This window comes from Phyllobates terribilis, unplaced genomic scaffold, assembly GCF_046119375.1.
Source record: "Phyllobates terribilis strain yellow unplaced genomic scaffold, ASM4611937v1 Scaffold_3__8_contigs__length_932513732, whole genome shotgun sequence".
Lineage (NCBI taxonomy): Eukaryota > Metazoa > Chordata > Amphibia > Anura > Dendrobatidae > Phyllobates > Phyllobates terribilis.
This window is the reverse complement of record NW_027362763.1, coordinates 207,373,176-207,385,770: the sequence shown is the minus strand read 5'-3', so window position 1 is coordinate 207,385,770 and position 12,595 is coordinate 207,373,176. Positions and strand designations below refer to the sequence as shown.

The 12,595-nt window shown below is 41.3% G+C and overlaps 1 protein-coding gene across 2 annotated transcripts in view; it reads right to left on the bottom strand.

Moving 5' to 3' along the window:
- The window catches only part of FARSB (phenylalanyl-tRNA synthetase subunit beta), a 58,917-nt gene that overhangs the window by 41,089 nt on the left and 5,233 nt on the right, over positions 1-12,595 (bottom strand). For both annotated transcript variants that reach the window (XM_073674611.1, XM_073674612.1), the window contains exons 5-10: positions 11,048-11,163; positions 10,422-10,572; positions 9,704-9,812; positions 3,112-3,182; positions 2,967-3,028; positions 1,723-1,774 (exon numbers count right to left, since the gene is read on the bottom strand). In XM_073674611.1, the coding sequence (XP_073530712.1) occupies positions 1,723-1,774; positions 2,967-3,028; positions 3,112-3,182; positions 9,704-9,812; positions 10,422-10,572; positions 11,048-11,163 (561 nt within the window). The remainder of the gene's footprint in view (positions 1-1,722; positions 1,775-2,966; positions 3,029-3,111; positions 3,183-9,703; positions 9,813-10,421; positions 10,573-11,047; positions 11,164-12,595) is intronic.

Below are 12,595 nucleotides of genomic sequence, written 5' to 3'. Positions count from 1 at the left end.
TTACAAAAATTACATAATTGAAAAGAAAAGGGTTTTCTGGTATTTATAAGGTCCTAAAAGTGCAAAATGTAAAAATTTTGCAGCCAACTTACTTTAAAGGGTATAATAATAATATTAGCAAATACCTCTAATCAGAAATGTAGTATATTTTATCTGATTTGCTTTGTCGCTTACCCCAAGCGCAGGGCAAGCAATAGTTTAGGTATCCATGGTTACAAGCACTCATATAGTGACAGTTGGTTAGTTGTTAGTGGTCATAACCATGGATACCTGAGCTACAGCAATGCCCTGCACATGGGGTAAGCAACATAGCATCTCAGAAGAACTACTGTATAGTACATTTCTAATATTAGGTATTTGCTAATATTATTATTACACCTACTACATATTGGGATAAGATTTTGGAGAGGAGAATACCCATTTAAGGAAACTAAATTGCAGCACTTGGTATTTTACAATATTGGGCCCTGTAAAGACCCGGTGTCTTCCGTGGGTGTAATGCTACTCAGACACCACAGGGTCAAGATAAAACACCTTCGCAATACTTTATTGAACCACAAAGTGGGCAATAAACACATAACAGTCCCAGCAAATACCCAAGATGGTACAACATCTCACAGTCTCACCCTTCCTTCTCCACCCGCCTGGTATAGATCAGCTGTGACTTTGGGACTTCCAGGGCCAACTACCTCAACCAGTGGCTCCCCACTTCTGGCGGGCCCCCACAGACAGAAGGTAGCGGCAAGTTTAGGAAGCTAGCAGTCCATCGGGGTACAAGGCAAGGAGACCTGAGGGTCCCAACCTGGCCTCTTCGAGAGTTTCCATGGGACCCACATTACCGGCTGGTCCCAATCTGGCTTCTCCGAATGTCTCCATGGGTTCCAGGTGACCGAAGGGTCCCAACCTGGCAACCCCAAACAACATATCCATGGGGCCAGCTGATTTCATCGTCCCAACCTGGTCTCCTCAAATGTATCCATGGGCTCTCTAATGGTCAATGGAGCAGATCCGTATCTTTCCAGTCAGAGCCATATACCCTTAGGCTGGAATCATGTAGAATCCAAATCTGTGTCTCTGTGGTTAAAGCCATGCTTCCAAGCTGATGGTCTGAGAGAGTCTGTCTGATCTTTTGCTTCTCCTTTATTTTCTTTGCAGCAGGATAGAAAAAACCTTTTTATATTTACATATGTGGCTAAGGTCATCAGTCACAGGTTGGGGGGGGCAGCGCTCAGGTCTCATTGTTTGAACATTTCATGAATTTGCGTAGTTTGTCCTCCAGTCTTGTGAGTCAACAAGCCACAGGGTCCCCACAAAGGTTAGCAAACATTCATTGTTCCACGCTGATTCACTGTCCTTCCTGACCAGCCACAGAAATACACATACATTCACAAGTCAACATAAACACAATAGTGTATTTCTCTTGGCTTAACAAATCTAATAGTCTGGCTGATTAAGATTATAAGCTAGGTCGTCACAGGCCCATGTACAGAAATATTGAATACGCCATTCACAATTATGGGAATCCATCAAGTCATGAACAAATTGATAACCCATTAGGTCCATGTAAGTGACAAAGCGCAATTCAAGCATAAAAAAAAACAAAAGTAAAATTTTGCACAGTCTTTTAGTTCAAATATCTCAGCAGTGCAGTAAAGCAGAATACTCACAATGGTTACAAATTTGACAAGGGGCTTTTGGGTAAAAATAAAAATAATTTCTTACTGGGTAGAAGTAACTTTTTCCATCTGGATAAATAACTTCCGCTGCCTCCGCACTGAAAAGAGAAACATAAAAAATTTAAAAACAGAAGACAATCAGTAGAAGAGGTTTGCTGGCAGAGCTTACACCTATAAGATTAGTACTTTTATTGAAGTCTGTGTTGTAATAAGACAATGACCTTGTAGAAAGTGGGAAGGGTAACTTCTCTGGAAGCTGGTTGCCCGATTGGAATCAAAATGATTATTCTAAATATCTGTGTAGTTACGACATTAGGAATGCTGTGCGGTTATTATGAGAAAGCATTGTACATTCACATTGTGGCCATTAAAGGGAACCAGTCACCAGTTTTTTCATGTCTGAACTAAGACTAGAACCTTAATCAGTGCCTGTGCTGCAATCCATAAAGGGGTATATAACCTCCTGTATACCCCACCAAAACCTTTTGCAATTCTCCCGCGCTCTAAGTAAATCCTGCCAGTGCAGTCCAATAGGCGTCCTTGCTGAGGCATCTATCCCTCCTACCGCTCCGATCGACATGGATGACGCCTTCTGCATCATTCACATAACCGGGCGAAATCTCGAGCCTGCGCACTTTGCTCTGCCTTAGTGCGGGCAGAGCCTAAAACGTAAGGGTGCATGCGCATTTATGATGGTCCTATCTCCAAAGTAAGACCTCTCTATGTGCCAGTCGACCTCAATAGATGCGGCCAGGTCTGATCAAAACAGTGTCAACCAATTACCCTGTGTGATTTACATGTACTATTAGTATTAGTCATTTACTTACTGCAGGGTATTCGCTCATTTTGTTTTAATTCTAGGTTGAGTCAGATTACATAGCAAAAACCTGCTGACAGATTCCCTTTAAGACTTTAGACGTGTATGTGTGCATTGTACAGCGCCATTGCCATATGTAATCTAATTTATATATCAGGTTATCGTAAATTATCGTAAATTCATCAGCACATTTTCATCAAATGTGTATGGTGACCGAAATAGCCCTGATTAATTATCAGGTGTACAAGAAAGCTAGCTATACAACCCCTTTAAACTAAATCTGCTAGTAAAATCAACCCCTCAAACTGCATATACGAGTAAGCAGATCTTTGAAAGCTGAATCCAAACAACTTTATATCTTCTATCAATTTCTGCATTCCCATAAATGCAGCTTGTGGGAGGTTGATCTTACCAACAGATTCCCTTACAGACAGTATTTCCACATTGCTATTACTTTATTGAATGTCACTCACGTGAATGGCTGGCTGCAGTATTCACTGAACATCGTCACCATAATATCCAGGACTATTTTAGCCTGCAAGAAAAGTAAAGTTACTTATTAATGTGAAAGTTACAACACTGATCATCACAGCTCGTGGGTTCTGTTCTCTCCATCACCTTTGTGAGATCCGTGGCCGTGCATTCAATAAATACGTTGTGGGTAGTCAGGGAGATTTTTGTGTGATCTCCTAAAAGTCAAAATAGAAATTAGAAGAAAATACGAAAACATTTACAAAATGTAAGTGTTACATGCTTATGTGGTGTCATTTTTAGCATGAAAATAAAGGAGTCTCGCCATTTTATTACCCAGTGTTGTGAAAGAGCCATATTGTTTAAAGGGGTATTCCCATCTCAAAGATCCTATCCCAATATGTAGTAGGTGCAATAATAATAATAATTAGCAAATACCTCCAATTAGAAATAAAGTATAGTTCCTCTGATTTGCGATGTCTCTTTCCTCATGTGCAGGCATTCCAGGACCTTAGGTATCCATGGTTAAGACCACTGATATATTGACAGTTAGTTAGCTAGTGGCTAGTGGTCGTAACCATGGATACCGAAGGTCCTGCAGTGCCAGCACATGAGGAAAGAGACATAGTGAATCAGAAAAACTATACTACATTTATTATTGGAGGTATTTGCTAATATTATAATTATTACACTTACTACATATTGGGATAGGATCTTGGATATGGGAATACCCCTTTAAAGCTGTTCATACAGAAAAATAGTCCCCAGAAACTGTGTTTTTTATGTTGCTGATTACTTTATGTCAACATTTTCGGGGTATATACACATATACAGTCATGGCCAAAAGTTTTGAGAATGACACCAAAATTATATTTTCACATGATCTGCTGGCCTCTGGTTTTTATTAGTGTTTGTCTGATGTTTATATCACATACAGAAATATAATTGCAATCATATTATGAGTACCAATAGGTTATATTGACAGTTAGAATGAGTTAATGCAGCAAGTCAATATTTGCAGTGTTGCCCCTTCTTCTTCAAGACCTCTGTAATTCTCCCTGGCATGCTCTCAATCAACTTTTGGACCAAATCCTGACTGATAGCAGTCCATTCTTGCATAATCAATGCTTGCATTTTGCCAGAATTTGTTGGTTTTTGTTTGTCCACCCGTCTCTTGATGATTGACCACAAGTTCTCAATGGGATTAAGATCTGGGGAGTTTCCAGGCCATGGACCCAAAATCTCTATGTTTTGTTCCATGAGCCATTTAGTTATCACCTTTGCTTTATGGCAAGGTGCTCCATCATGCTGGAAAAGGCATTGTTGGGCGCCAAACTGCTCTTGGACGGTTGGGAGAAGTTGCTCTTGGAGGACATTCTGGTACCATTCTTTATTCATGGCTGTGTTTTTAGGCAAGACTGTGAGTGAGCCGATTCCCTTGGCTGAGAAGCAACCCCACACATGAATGGTTTCAGGATGCTTTTCAGTTGGCATGAGACAAGACTGGTGGTAGCGCTCACCTCTTCTTCTCCGAATAAGCTGTTTTCCAGATGTCCCAAACAATCGAAAAGGGGATTCATCAGAGAAAATGACTTTGTCCCAGTCCTCAGCAGTCCACTCCCTGTACCTTTTGCAGAATATCAGTCGGTCCCTGATGTTTTTTCTGGAGAGAAGTGGCTTCTTTGCTGCCCTCCTTGAAACCAGCCCTTGCTCAAAGAGTCTCCGCCTCACAGTGCGTGCAGAAGCACTCACACCAGCCTGCTGCCATTCCTGAGCAAGCTTGGCACTGCTAGTAGTCCGATCCCGCAGCTGAAACAGTTTTAAGATACGGTCCTGGCGCTTGCTGGTCTTTCTTGGGCGCCCTGGAGCCTTTTTGACAACAATGGAAGCTCTCTCCTTGAAGTTCTTGATGATGCGATAGATTGTTGACTGAGGTGCAATCTTTGTAGCTGCGATACTCTTCCCTGTTAGGCCATTTTTGTGCAGTGCAATGATGGCTGCACGTGTTTCTTTAGAGATAACCATGGTTAACTGAAGAGAAACAATGATACCAAGAACCAGCCTCCTTTTAAAGTGTCCAGTGATGTCATTCTTACTTAATCATGACTGATTGATCGCCAGCCCTGTCCTCATCAACACCCACACCTGTGTTAATGGATCAATCACTAAAACAATGTTAGCTGCTCCTTTTAAGGCAGGACTGCAATGATGTTGAAATGTGTTTTGGGTGTTAAAGTTCATTTTCTGGGCAAATATTGACTTTGCAAGTACAGTAATTGCTGTTAAGCTGATCACTCTTTGACATTCAGGAGTATATGAAAATTGCCATAACAAAAAATGAAGCAGTAAACTTTGGAAAAATTACTATTTGTCTCATTCTCAATACTTTTGGCCATGACTGTACACTGCTCAAAAAAATAAAGGGAACACTTAAACAACAGAATATATCTCCAAGTAAATCAAACTTCTGTGAAATCAAACTGTCCACTTAGGAAGCAACACTGATTGACAATCAATTTCACATGCTGTTGTGTAAATGGAATAGACAATAGATGGAAATTATTGGCAATTATCAAGACCCACTCAATAAAGGAGTGGTTCTGCAGGTGGGGACCACAGACCACATCTCAGTACCAATGCTTTCTGGATGATGTTTTGGTCACTTTTGAATGTTGGTTGTGCTTTCACACTCGTGGTAGCATTAGACGGACTCTACAACCCACAGAAGTTGCTCAGGTAGTGCAGCTCATCCAGGATGGCACATCAATGCGAGCTGTGGCAAGAAGGTTTGCTGTATCTGTCAGCGTAGTGTCCAGAGGCTGGAGGCGCTACCAGGAGACAGGCCAGTATGCCAGGAGAAGTGGAGGGGGCCGTAGGAGGGCAACAACCCAGCAGCAGGACCGCTACCTCCGCCTTTGTGCAAGGAGGAACAGGAGGAGCACTGCCAGAGCCCAGCAAAATGACCTCCAGCAGGTCACAAACGTTCATGTGTCTGCACAAACGGTTAGAAACCGACTCCATGAGGGTGGTATGAGGGCCCGACGTCCACAGATGGGGGTTATGCTCACAGCCCAACACCGTGCAGGACGCTTGGCATTTGCCACAAACCAGGAATGGCAAAGCCGCCACTGGCGCCCTGTGCTCTTCACAGATGAAAGCAAGTTCACACTGAACACATGGGACAGACGTGACAGAGTCTGGAGACTCCGTGGAGAGCGATCTGCTGCCTGCAACATCCTTCAGCATGACTGGTTTGGCAGTGGGTCAGTAATGGTGTGGGGTGGCATTTCTTTGGAGGGCCGCACAGCCCTCCTTGTGCTCGCCAGAGGTAGACTGACTGCCATTAGGTACCGAGATGAGATCCTCAGACCCCTTGTGAGACCATATGCTGGTGCAGTTGGCCCTGGGTTCCTCCTAATGCAGGACAATGCCAGACCTCATGTGGCTGGAGTGTGTCAGCAGTTCCTCCAAGATGAAGGCATTGAAGCTATGGACTGGCCCACCCATTCCCCAGACCTGAATCCGATTGAGCACATCTGGGACATCATGTCTCGCTCCATCCACCAACGTCACGTTGCACCACAGACTGTCCAGGAGTTGGCGGATGCTTTAGTCCAGGCCTGGGAGGAGATCCCACAGGAGACCATCCGCAACCTCATCATGAGCATGCCCAGGCGTTGTAGGGAGGTCATACAGGCACGTGGAGGCCACACACAATACTGAGCCTCATTTTGACTTGTTTTAAGGACATTACATCAAAGTTGGATCAGCCTGTAGTGAGTTTTTCCACTTCCATTTTGTGGGTGACTCCAAATCCAGGCCTCCATTGGTTAATAAATTTGATTTCCATTGATGATTTTTGTGTGATTTTGTTGTCAGCACATTCAACTTTGTACAGAACAAAGTATTCAATGAGAATATTTCATTCATTCAGATCTAGGATGTGTTATTTGAGTGTTTATTTTTTTGAGCAGTGACTATATATATATATGATATTGTGATAAATACAGAATGAAAAAAATCTGTACATACACAACCTTTCAACTATTTGCATAAAAAAAAAGAAATGATAATGAACTATATATATATATATGTTTGGAGACACCTTCTCATTTAAAGGTTTTTCTGTATTTTCCTGACTATGAAAATTGTACATTCACACTGAAGGCATCAAAACTATGAATTAACACATGTGGAATTATATACTTAACAAAAAAGTGTGAAACAACTGAAAATATGTCTTATATTCTAGGTTCTTCAAAGTAGCTACCTTTTGCTTTGATGACTGCTTTGCACACTCTTGGCATTCTCTTGATGAGCTTCAACAGGTAGTCACCGGAAATGGTTTTCACTTCACAGGTGTGCCCTGTCAGGTTTAATAAGTGGGATTTCTTGCCGTATAAATGGGGTTGGGACCATCAGTTGTGTTGTGCAGAAGTCAGGTGGATACACAGCTGATAGTCCTACTGAATAGACTGTTAGATGTTTTTTTCTTGCCATAATACAAATTCTAAGTAAAGAAAAACGAGTGGCCATCATTACTTTAAGAAATGAAGGTCAGTCAGTCTGAAAAATTGGGCAAACTTTGAAAGTGTCCCCAAGTGCAGTTGCAAAAACCATCAAGCGCTACAAAGAAACTGGCTCACATGAGGACCGCCCCAGGAAAGGAAGACCAAGAGTCACCTCTGCTTCTGAGGATAAGTTTATCCGAGTCACCAGCCTCAGAAATCGCAGGTTAACAGCAGCTCAGATTAGAGACCAGGTCAATGCCACACAGAGTTCTAGCAGCAGACACATCTCTACAACAACTGTTAAGAGGAGACTTTGTGCAGCAGGCCGTCATGGTAAAATAGCTGCTAGGAAACCACTGCTAAGGACAGGCAACAAGCAGAAGAGACTTGTTTGGGCTAAAGAACACAAGGAATGGACATTAGACCAGCGGAAATCTGTGCTTTAGTCTGATGAGTCCAAATTTGAGATCTTTGGTTCCAACCACCGTGTCTTTGTGCGACGCAGAAAAGGTGAACGGATGGACTCTACATGCCTGGTTCCCACCGTGAAGCATGGAGGAGGAGGTGTGATGGTGTGGGGGGTGCTTTGCTGGTGACACTGTTGGGGATTTATTCAAAATTGAAGGCATACTGAACCAGCATGGCTACCACAGCATCTTGCAGCGGCATGCTATTCCATCCGGTTTGCGTTTAGTTGGACCAACATTTATTTTTCAACAGGACAATGACCCCAAACACACCTCCAGGCTGTGTAAGGGCTATTTGACCAAGAAGGAGAGTGATGGGGTGCTACGCCAGATGACCTGGCCTCCACAGTCACCAGACCTGAACCCAATCGAGATGGTTTGGGGTGAGCTGGACCGCAGAGTGAAGGCAAAAGGGCCAACAAGTGCTAAACATCTCTGGGAACTCCTTCAAGATTGTTGGAAGACCATTTCCGGTGACTACCTCTTGAAGCTCCTCAAGAGAATGCCAAGAGTGTGCAAAGCAGTCATCAAAGCAAAAGGTGGCTACTTTGAAGAACCTAGAATATAAGACATATTTTCAGTTGTTTCACACTTTTTTGTTAAGTATATAATTCCACATGTGTTAATTCATAGTTTTGATGCCTTCAGTGTGAATGTACAATTTTCATAGTCATGAAAATACAGAAAAATCTTTAAATGAGAAGGTGTGTCCAAACTTTTGGTCTGTATATATATATATATATATATATATATATATATATATATATATATATATATATATATATATATATATATATATATATATATATATATATACATACACACACACACACACACACACACACACACACACACACACACACGTGTGTGTGCTGGAGTAAATTTTAATTTTCCAAAATAACATGTACACATTTTTTTATTTGGCATAATTTTGTCGCAATTGGCGGTCGTTTTAAAAATATGTGACTAGTGGTGTTCTCACAACATTTTTGTCCAGCTCTGAAAGTGGGTAGATCTATGGCAGGTTGGCAGTGTCCACTAAGCCAGAAATCTTCCTCCAACAGGGACTGGAGTAGGATTTGTGACGAGGAGCACACTGAGGTGCTTGCCCAGTGCTCCTGATTCATACAGAGACGCACACCTCTTTATGAATCGGGAGCGTCTAACTCCAGACCAATTCCTCATCAAGACCGGTATGAACATCGCAGGCCTTGATGTATCTTGCCCAATGTGTAATGGTCAGTTGAAAAGTAGCCCGACATCTGCTGCCGTATGAAATGAAATTGGCGTTTCAACATGGCTGACACCGTACCTGCTTATCTCTTCATGCCAAATCAATCATGTCTATAGTGGAGTCAGGGGAGAAAACACTTGGCTGAACAAGCATTTAGCTATCGGCCATCTCAGGTGTATGGTCTACTCAAAGCCATTAGCTGTCTATTAGCACCCCCTCTCTTCACAATAAATAGCCTTTCTACGTGCTCATTAGATGCTTCAATAGAAAAGATAGGGTCAGGATCTTACCATTGTGGCTATGTACATGTATTGTTTCCTTAAACAGGACATTAGAGTCTAAAAAGCCCCAATGGCCAATGTGAAAATACAAAATATTTTTTAATATAGACTGTGATTGTTTTTTAACCTAACAAACAATGCCATAAAAATAAAGAAATAAAATAACACACAAGCCTAATTAAAGCAATAGGTCATATTCTGATGATAGCTTCCCTTTAAAAAGCACATAATTGCAAAATCAATTACCGTTGATGATTGGTGGCATAGAAAGCAGCACCCCATTGCTGTCATAGATCACAGGGTAGACTAGCTTGTCTTCTATTATGTGCAGGAAATGTTTCAGATGGCTGTCAGTCTGAGAAGAAGGAAATCATATTGAATAATATGTCTGGTGAAGTTTAACATTGGCAATATTCAATAACAGTGAATCTCTACAAATAATGGGTGTATGCATTAGGCTATGTTCACACATTGCGCTTTTTTCTGCAAATTTTCTGCTGCGTTTTACAGTACCAGCAAAGTCTATGAGATTCCAGAAATCTCATGCACACACCCTGGTTTTTGTGTCATCAGTATTTTTCGCTTTGCATGTTTTTTAGCAGAATAGAGCATGTCACTGATTTCAGCGTTTTTCACCAATAAGTAATGGGTGAAACGCTGAAAACACGCACCAAAAATGCAGGTGTCCGTTTTTTTTTCAGCGTTTTTGGTGCCAAAACCTGATGAAATAGAATGATATCTTTTTTTTTTTTCACTGAACTTTATGTACATGCATAAAGAGACAAACGGACAGTGAAAAAAACGTAGCAAAAAAAAGCAAGCAAAATCCTGAACAAACCTTCCTGGCAAGAAATCCGGTTTTGGTGCTGAAAAACGCAATGTGTGAACATAGCCTTATAATAACCCATCTGTATGGGCTACACTACAACCATGTGTATAAGAGCTTGTGGGAAAGACCCCTCACCCTGTACAGCTCCATCAGCTCTGCTGCGGTGTACTCTTTGCTTTGGTTCAGTGGCCTAAATTTGATATTAGAAGGGGGTTTTGCAGTGTAAATGAATGGTCCAGTGATGGTGTCTAGATCATGGGTTCCAATTGCGACCAGTGTTCTTCGCCTACAAAACAAAGAGGTTACTGATTACATTTCTTTAAGGGAAGCAAATAAAGAAGCCAGCAACATAATTTGGTATCTTCATTAAAAAAAGGAAGAAAAAAAAAAACAGCGAGAAGAAAACTCAAATCTATGCCAAAGTGACACTTTTGACATAAGTTTGTGCCACACAAACAAGTGGAACCAGAACATCTCCTACAATGACTGCCTGAGTTTACAGAAGTTCCTGAAGGAAGAGGTAAATGGGTTATTATGTGACAGACATTTGCCACAAATATCTAATAGAGACCTATCTTAGAACAAGTTTTATAAACTTAATGCAATTCAAGAAAAGTTAGGAGGGGGACACATCTGTATGCCATAAATGTCAGTCATTGGAATACCCCTTTAAGTTGCAAGATACTAAAATTGCAATCATAATATCGGATACATGTTCAGCATAGATTTCCATAAAACAAACAGAAAAAAAATGTAGGTACCTGCATATGTTCTGGTGAAGTTTTTCTTGCAGATCAATGAAATTTTCATATCGCTCCTGGGTGAATGTTATGTTCCGGAGCACAGCGGCCACTGCAAAGGGGCGAACGGCAGCCGTCTAATGCACAGAACACCACAGGTATTAGTCCTCTGCACTCACAGGAGCAGAAGAAAGTATTACCGCATATAATAATGAAAATATTTAATCAGCCATCAAGTGCCTTTAACAGCCGCGGGTGGACCCCATGCCTGTCATTGTGAATCTCCTATGAATGCCGGCCACAAGCCGCCGTTCACAGAAGATTGTGATTTTTGCTATACATACTAGGGCGGATGGCTATGTATCGCACAGGCGATAGGAGACTTGAATCTGCAATCGTCTTAAGGAGACTACTGAAGTCAGTGAAAATTGAGAAAAAAAGTTTTTAAAAATAAGAAGGAAAAAAAAACAAGTTCAAATCACCCCCCTTATGCCTTATTGAAAATAACACAATTAAAAAAATCTATATGTACACACACACACACATTTTGTATTGCTGTTTTTTTTCAGAAGTCTCCGATCTATCAAAATATAAAAACAATGAATCTGATTGGTAAACTGCGCAATGATAAAAAAAATCAAAATGTCAGATTTACATTTTTTTAGCTGCTGCAACATTGCAATAAAATGCAATAAGAGGTGATCAAAACATTGTATAAAAACGTCAGCTGAGGGCACAATAAATAAGCCCTCACCCAGCCCCAGATCCCGAAAAATTGAGACACTCCGGTACTCGGAAAATGGCGACATAAGCAAATTTTTTTTTCTTACAAATTTCAGAATTTTTTTTACCCACTTAAATACAAAATAAAAACAAAACAACTATACATGTTTTGTATCTGCGTACTCGTGCTGACCTGTGGAATCATACTTACCATGTTCATATAATGAACATGGTGAATAAAAAAAACAAAAAAAACAATTGTGGAATTGCACTTTTTTAGCAATTTCACCGCACTTAGATTTTTTTGCTTTCCAGTACACGATATGGTAGAATGGGTGGTGTCATTCAAAAGTACAACTCATCCCGCAAAATAACAAAACAAGCCCTTACATGGCCATATTGAAGGAAAAATAAAAAAGTTATGGCTTTGGGAAGAAAGGAAGGAAAAAACGAAAGCACAAGAATGGAAAAATCGCAAAGTCAAAAAGGGGTTAAACAAGACTCAGCATTGACACAGACAAGTCACTTCTTATTGTTTAAAGTTCATTGCCATGGAGAGCGGCCGCTGTGCCATCCGGGAATGGTGGCCGACCATGCACAGTTCCAACTAACTTGCTCCAGAAAGTGCACGTGTGAAATCAAGGCCGGCCTCTGGATAATAAAGCTCAGAGGAGCTGTGCATGCTCGGCCATTGCTCTGTGACAGCAGCAGGGGGCAGTATTCCTGGCAATGAGTTGTAAACAAAAGAATCAAAGTGACAAATTACACTTAAAATTGGAAGAGCCTCTCCTATTCCCATATACTGAATGACTGAGTATATGGGGGAGTCCAGGGGTATACATCGAT